Source organism: Pleuronectes platessa, chromosome 5 (genome assembly GCF_947347685.1).
Source record: "Pleuronectes platessa chromosome 5, fPlePla1.1, whole genome shotgun sequence".
Lineage (NCBI taxonomy): Eukaryota > Metazoa > Chordata > Actinopteri > Pleuronectiformes > Pleuronectidae > Pleuronectes > Pleuronectes platessa.
Genome location: NC_070630.1, coordinates 28,086,093 through 28,094,521, shown reverse-complemented (window position 1 = coordinate 28,094,521; position 8,429 = coordinate 28,086,093). Strand labels below are relative to the sequence as shown.

The 8,429-nt window shown below is 38.8% G+C and overlaps 1 protein-coding gene across 1 annotated transcript; it reads left to right on the top strand.

Moving 5' to 3' along the window:
- The first annotated feature begins 2,128 nt into the window (after positions 1 to 2,128).
- Positions 2,129 to 8,429, top strand: rbm7 (RNA binding motif protein 7). The gene is made up of 5 exons (XM_053422514.1): positions 2,129 to 2,334; positions 2,620 to 2,782; positions 4,526 to 4,601; positions 7,173 to 7,266; positions 7,472 to 8,429. Exons 1-5 carry the CDS (start codon positions 2,242 to 2,244, stop codon positions 7,796 to 7,798), a joined length of 753 nt encoding a protein of 250 aa, XP_053278489.1. The 5' UTR covers positions 2,129 to 2,241; the 3' UTR covers positions 7,799 to 8,429.

Below are 8,429 nucleotides of genomic sequence, written 5' to 3'. Positions count from 1 at the left end.
ATAAAACGGGAGGAGGACATTCATCAGGGAGATCTATGGGCTAATAGCAATGTAGAAACCCAAAATAGATTCAAGAGTATCAGTCATCAAATAGTGTACAGCACAGGTCTAGTTTAATGGTATGGCTTTTTTTACTGCTTCCATTGCTGCCCTGCAGCTTTAAAATCATTAGCATTTTGTGGGAAATGTGCCAAGACATCCAACGCATCAAGTCTTAACAACTGTGCACAACAGGCTGCAAGACATGATGAAAGCCAAGGTTTTAGAGGTAAACTGCAGTGCGTTTTGCCCCAGGATTAACATCATAAGTTATGCGACCCTTGCATGAAATAAATATATTATAGAGATTTTAAGGAATAGAACAGCTATCATATTGCAAAAAAAGTAAAAGAAGAGCCTTCAGGTAATGGCAGTTGTGCCATCTGTGTTTCTCTTACTTGGGCTTTACCAGGTCAGAATCTGTCAAGGATCCTTCCCAGGCATGAAGGAGAAAATCATTATAGTTTAAATTGATGTAATTTATATTGAGGACAGACACCGAGGCCCAGCTGATTAGGGTGGAAGTCAAGCCTCTCGTGCCGCTCGCTTGACCTCCACATTCAGTGATGTCGCCAGAATCAGAGGCTCTCGGTTCCAGGCTCTTAAGCCACTGACCCAATCAGAGTGAGCCATGGTGGTTAGCTTAGAAAACATTAACTGTGAAGAGCTCAGTGCAATGGAGGGGCTATGAAAATAAAATAAAATAAAACATTGAAAAAAATATTTAAAAGAATGAATATTACATTCAACAGAAGAGCTGAAAATGAAATGTTTGCAAATATAAAGCAACATTCATAACTGTCTTTGAGCACTACTTGTACACCACGAGTACACCATAAGGAATTAATGCTTTCTTTTACATGGAAGTCATTTTTCCACACTAGGAGGTTTAAATAACGCCTTAACTTCATTGCTACTTTTTAAGGGTCCCTGTATTTTGCAAGTTGGCTCACGACGACACTATTTACACTTTTTATGTGTTTTATTTGAAGTTTTGCTACCCGTAAGAACTTATATTTGTTGTTTTAGACATCTTATTTTGAGGTTTTATGTATCAAGAAAAAGACGTTTTAAGTTGGCTGTTTTCTGGGTGACACAGCTAGGCCAACAACAGCAGCTGAATAGATTTTGGACTAAGACGCTCGGCCACGGTTTGATGCAAACCTTAACACCAGAGGCTTGGGGCCGGTCTTGGTACGAACCCCTGGATAATCTAGCGGCATCAAGGAGACCCTGTGCAGTGTTGTAGTGTCAAGGTCCAACCGAGGAATGTTGTGGAATGATACCACAGGAGCTTATTATGTATTTATTGTTGTTGTTTTTTTCACGTCTGAAGAATCGGTCCCCAGTTACTTCAGTTGTATCAGATGTGTAATGGTGGGAAATGTGTGCAAATATAAGGCAACCTACATAACTGTCTATGGGAACTACTTATTCAACATGAGCACCCCTCGGCTGGTCGGCAGTTCGATTCTCCAGTCTTCCCCATCTGCATGCCGAAGTGTCCTTGGGCAAGATGCTGAACACCGAATTGCCCCTCATAGAACAACAAAGTCCTGCTGAATGTGTGTGAATATAACATTTTGAGTGTAAATCAATACTAGAAAAGTGCTATATAAATACAAAACCATTTACCATATGGAATGAATGCTTTCCTGTACATAAAAGGCATTTAATATATTTTGGTGTAAAAATTGAGGTGTAAATAACAAGAAGACGTCTGAACTATGTTGCTACTGTTTTAGTGTCCCTGTATGTATGGCTCATGGTCACACTATTTACACTACCTATTATAATAAATATTTGAGACCATAAAATGAACTTGGAGCTGAGCAGGTAAATTTAAGATAAACTCACTCTCAAAAAACTTTTAAAAGCAGTTTTGTCTTGTTTACAATGAAAACAAATATAACTCACCACATACCAATAACACCATGTAGCCATAGACTAAATATATGAATTTAAACCTGGGGATATTCAGACCTATGAGCACATGAGCTGTTTGACAAATAAAGGTCGAGCTTGGATTTACCGCCACACTGGATTTAAATTGTCGTAAAGTAGCCGCTGTTAACTACGGCACGAGCTCACGTCATAAGGCATTCACTTTTCGGCAAACTCAGGCCTTCCTGTCTATAAACAGCAGAGCGCTGTTTACAACGTGAGACCACCTGGGGGAGAGTCACCATCTGCACAAACACGATGGGAATAGAAGATGAAGCGGACAGGACGCTGTTCATCAGGAACCTAGACCAGAGGGTGACGGAGGAGCTTATGTTCGAGCTCTTTTTACAGGTGCTGTCGCGCTAACCGTTAGCTTTAGCGCAGGTGTAGCATAACACTCATAATGCTAACAACCCCAAACCGTGTCAGAATTGAAATAACCCAAAATGTTACGTTTTGTTCTTTCTTCTCACGTGTTGCACCGCCATTTGTTGGTGTGCACACGTTGTAGATATTTCGAAGAGATGTTACTGTTACTTCGCTAGCTAGCTATAAGTAGCCTTACAAGCTAGCTAGCAACCAGTAGCTTGCGCTGGTTGCTGCTTTGTGTTCAAACCTGTATTGATGTGTTTACAGGCAGGACCTCTCATCAGAACCAAGATCCCGAAAGACCTGGACGGGAAACAGAAAACATTTGGTTTTGCTGTGTACAAACACGAGGTGTCTGTGCCGTATGCCATGGAGCTGCTCGACGGGTCGTCGCTGTTCGGCAGAACTCTTCATGTGCAGTTCAGATCAGGTGAGAAGACTGTTTTTATCGGTTACAAGGTGTTATACACACAGACGTTAAGACACACATGGTTTTTGCCAAATTTAAAGTCATTCTAAATCAAACTGTTAACAAATTATTATCATAAATATGTTTCGGTAGCTCTTAATTGTGCTAACAAGCATTTAACAATACTGTTAAACGAACTTTAAATTTAGTTTAGTGTGTGGCGTTCAGTTTGTCATGTTTCCATATGATTTCGCTTTTTTTCAAGGACACAGATATTGGCATTATGTAATAAAATTACAATAAGATTGACTAGCAGACTGTTTCCAGGAGTACATAGTTAATGAGAAGTGCCCTTTTAACGTCCTCAAGTCTAAAATGGTTGTAAAGGACCAGCTCAAGGCGTCCTAGAAAAACACTGGAGTATAACCCTGTTGAGATCGGATCTGAAAAACTGCTTCCTATTTTACTGGCTGAATAGCACAATGCATGGTGCATAAATACTCACTAAATCGACGTCAAACAGCATTAGTGCTCCCAAGTTGTTATATCGTAAACATTTGGTTATAAATATCAATTAATAAAACAATATTTAAATGATCACATTTTAGAAAAAGAGGTTCAGTCATGCATTTCATCTTTGTTCAAATTTGAATGATGACTAGACTCTAGCAGGTTAGACCTCAGAACTCAGTTTGTAGCGTTGCTGACGTTTTGTAATTTCATTGTCAGGGCAGTGTGAGGGTGAACATTATATACACAGCAATACATCCTAAAATAAGATTTTTGTATATATATATTAATATATGCCATACATTCATGTAGGGTTTTCAATACCATTTTCAGAGTTTTGGGACAAAATGCTTGAACCAGATGATCTGGAAAGAAATATGCAGAATTGTCTTTTTGCGTTCTAATGTACTGTATTGTCAACTACACTATTCGTACTGTAAGTGTAAATAAAATTACACTATAAATACTGGAAGTGTAAATTAAACCTTTGCAAATAAACAGTCAATACGAGTCCTAATAGTTATTTGTTTAAATTTTAACATGTAGAAAAGTGAACTGCTGGCCAACGCAGTATAATTGAACCCCAGCACACTAGCTAAGCTAATACTGAACTGTTCCAAACAATCTTCAGGGAAAGATTTCTGTAAATAGACTACTAGCGTAATTTGAATTAATTTCAACATCTTTCATCCCCGCTCAATGTTTTTATTTCAAGAATGTTTGTTTAATTAACTGACATTTTAGTTTTTTATTTTGCTCCCAGAAAGATATTTGTTATAAACTAGTGATTTTGCTGCTGTTAAGATTGTTCCTGCTCTAGAGACATATTTTATTAATCCTCATCCTATTCCACACAGCATTTTATGGAAACCTACCGTTGTGTTGCCAATTTGGTGGTGGTGGTTTAAGCCACATAGTCAGAATACTATAGAACAATATGATCGCAACTTTCAGTTTTTGCTCATATCATGTGGGCTTCTTGTGAAGCAACACATCTGATTAATGTACCAGATCAGAGGGTTTTTAATCCACTGCAACATTATGGACATTAGTGGTTTGAATTGAGCCAGGCTAGATCAATGCTAAATATCGAATTGTATTTATACAAGAAAACAATCATTGTTCATTTTAATTCAGTTAATTTCAATCTAAATTGTTTTCTTTTGAAGAGAAATAACATATATGACTTAGTATAAGTCTTCTTTTCCAATTAATGATTTTCTCTTTCTTAAACTGTGTCTTCTTCCGTTATAGGAAGCAGTCATAGCAGCAGTCCAGGGAACTCCCAGAATTCAAGTCCTGCAAATACTCCAAACCCCCACGGCCAGAGGTAAGAATGGCTCAAATGTTTTTTGTTGCGCCACCAGAAACAAAACAAAAACATGAGCATCACTGGCATTACAGCAACTACTGGAATTTGTTGACCCTCCTGCCATTTGATTTTGAGCTGTCCTCCTTTTGGCTCTTAGTTGAACCTTGACGTGTGCTCACAGGTCGAGCATGTATACTTAACTGTCAACATGGAGTGATCAGTGATTTGGGTGATCAGTGCGTTAAACGCTTACACTTTCAATTGTTTCTAATTCTTGTACACCTGAGACTGTTAAAATGATATACAGCTGCCTGCCAGTAGGTGAGGCTGCAGCCCTGACAGACAGCAGTCCTTCTCCTCCTCATACTAGTAAACGTCTCATCTCATGAAGCCAGTGCGGTTTGGCCATATGTCGATCGAGGAAATGAAAATAAGTTTGCGTGTGTTTCAGAGTTAACTGGTATAAAGCCAATCGACCGTAGCAAGGTGTGACTACATTCCACACCTGTTAAATAAGGCTGCTGGTGCAAACCCTAATTTACTTCAGTGTTTGCCATGACATCCTGGCTATAGTAGTCTGGCCGCAGTTTCATAATGAAGATAAAAGATGTCTTTCAGTATTTTTCAGCCTTTTTCCTTTCTTGTTTGTCAGGAGCTAAATAATTTTGAAGCACGACTCCAATGTGTGCTTGTTAGGTGCTTCCTAATATTGAGTACAACTTAGACAAGCAAGTTTTTGTGCTCTTGGCAGTGTCGCATGTGTTTTAAATTGGAGCTCTGACACAAGATGTGGAATTAAATTGGATTGGTTTGTATTTACACAATGCACAGAACATTCAGTATGCAGTCCTTTCCATGCTTCATGCCCAATTGCAGCGCCTGTTTAAGGCCCTTACTGGAAAACCTGAACATATTGGCACCAGAGATGAATTGGGGAGTGCAATGTATATGCGGCATGTTATGCCAGAAATTTTCAGTTCCTTGAAAATAAGAGTTTTAAAATAATTGTTGTGTCTAATTCGTGGACCTTTTTTCTTTTGCTCTGTGTTTAAATCTTATATCAGGAAGGGCAATTTTGTTTAGTTTTTGTCTATCTCCCAGCTAATCAAAAAAAAGTCGAGCAGACAAAGGCAAATGGCATGTGCACAGAGATAAATGTGGGAGCCTGTATCTCAAAGTGAGGATCACTGGTTAGCCAGGTTCCTTTGAGCTTAACTCATCATGAATCTGGCTCACTAAGTGGGACAGATGGTCTTGATATCCTTAGCAGTCTCAAATGATGGTTGCTAGTATAAAAGGAAGTCTGTATTATCCTGCTTCCCACCTTCTCAGTAACTAGTTTTGACCAAATAACTCAGTCTTTGTCACAAATATCCCGCTTGGTTTGGGGAAAGAGCTAGTTGTGTTGTCTCAACCTATGACCAACACACCCGCTCCCCATGAAAGCCAGAGGTTGTCCACACGTGAACAGCTCTCTGATTTAAACTTCAGTTGCAAATCTAGTTCCTTGGAATCTGATCTGTCAGACTTGGCTTTGTATCAGTGCTGCTGGACTCGTTTATCAGATTCCATCACAGATCTTGGCACTAAACGCTTAGAAGAAGGGATGTCACATTGCTTTGCTTCTCTGTCTGGCTTTTGTAATAAAATCTGGCTGATGTGGCTGGATGGAAGATTTATGTGTTGTTCATTTATGTTCTTGGACGAGGTATTGCTTGCTTTAGCCGGAGGTCTGAGTTTGAATACAGTTGTTTTTAGATTTTTGAGTTATAATGTGCTTGAAATGCTGAGAAATGTTTCCACTGGTGTGAATACATATAAACATTTTTCTTTGTGATCATTATTGTGTGGTGGGATCACAAAAACAAACAAAAAACAACTCTCAGTAAGCTTTAACACCTGTATGTGTGTTTGCCAGGGTTTCTATGGGGTCTTAAATTAAATTATTAAAACTTTAGGTCTTAAATCGGTTGAAATATTCTGCGCTATGCCTTAACTACCTTTTGTAGATTTTAATCATGTTCATAATTTATTCAACTCTTCTTCCGTTGTGCTTTCAATTAGTTTATATAGAGAACTGCTTTGGCTGACTTTTTAATTTTGTTATCATTTTGAATGTTAATACACTAATACAAGCATAAACAAAAACAACGTGGACTTGATAACTGATAAAATTGTAGCGCATTGCCTGCACTACATTCAGCTAGCTGTAGCAAAGACAGAAATAAGGTTATTCTCTGTTTGGCTAATTGTTTCATTCATCATTAAAAAGTCTTGAATTCAACTTGTTGAAACTGGTAGAAGAATTTACAGAACCTACTGCTAATTGTTTTTATTTTGCCCCCCAATTGTTTTGCCATTGCACAGCTATCTGATGATTTAAATGAATGTGACTTGAAAAGATTTCTTCATATATGCAAAAGTGATGAAATGAGGTCAAGGCATGAACTAAACATGATTCAAATAATCACAGCCATTGAGAAGTCAAACATGGATTTTGTGTATGGCTGTCGGTACATATTATGTACACGTCACACTGTGTAGACTTTGGTATTGGTATTACAAAATATTTTCTTTTTACCCTCACAGGACGCCGAACCACTTCAATTCTCCACCATATACTCCTCCGCCCCAGATGCAGAGACTCTTTTCACCTCCCGATAATCTGCAGAAACATGCCATTGTAAGCTTTTGTCCACTTTTATAATGAGACTTCACTACAATGTAGTGACAGAATTATTTATAAAGAATGCTTAATTTTAGTTTGTTCCTCAGTAACATATTATGTTTACACTGCACAATTGGAAAGCAATAGAAACGTGCTCTTTGGCTTAATTGAACATGAGGAACCGCAGGTCCTGTTAACTGTCCTTTCTCTTCATCTCTAGATGAACAACATGATGTGGCAGGCCGAGCAGTTGAACTCTGGCTTCTCCAAGACTCAGCAGAGGCAGCCGCCCTCAGGTGGAAACTCGAGACAACAGGACAACAGCCCCTATCGGCATCATCCAACCAACGCCAACAGCGGCACCAGGACCCAGCGCTACGGGGAGGAGTCAGGTTCTGGGCGTCACCAGCAACACAACCGGGACAACTATCAGCCCCAGGGCGACAGGAGCGGCAACCGTCACCATGATGGCAGAGGCGGAAACAGACATTATGACGACAGGGGCAGCAACCGTGGCTACCAGGAGAATAGATGGCGGCGGTACTGATGCATACTGAAGATTCCTCTAAAGACTTCAGTTCTTCACAGATTTGGGCACAGCTTCCTTAAGAAGAGCATGAATTAAGTTGATAAACTCACAAGTGTACTCAGGTTGTTTGTACATGATCCTACCAATGGGCGAGATTTAATAACTTATGCCTGATGGTCGTTTTTGTTTACTTTTAAAGGTGTTTTTTAAATTTGTAAACTACTTTGATGTGAGCTTTTTCTCAAAGCTGACGCGAAATATTTAGATGTGAAGAATTGTGTTACCCTGAGAGCAAGGACAGAAAAAATAATCAGACATGACTCATAGTCATATTTGGAAGACAAAAGATGTGTGGATAAAAGAAAATGATTTAAAGTATCAGCAAGTTTTTATGTTATGCAAATCGACTTGAATGGTGCTGCCAGAATTTTTAACTCTTCAGGTATTTTGCCACAAGAAGAACAATGACAGTGTCGGCTTAAGATTCCACCAGCACCACTTTTACTGCAATATGGCACTTTTTCTTATTGTTAGATCACATGACCTTGCTCTTTCTAAAAAAAGAAAGTATTTTTATTTTTAATTCTGAGTCTGTACGATGAACTGTTTTACAATGAACATTTTCATTATTATAAAACAATATCAGTGA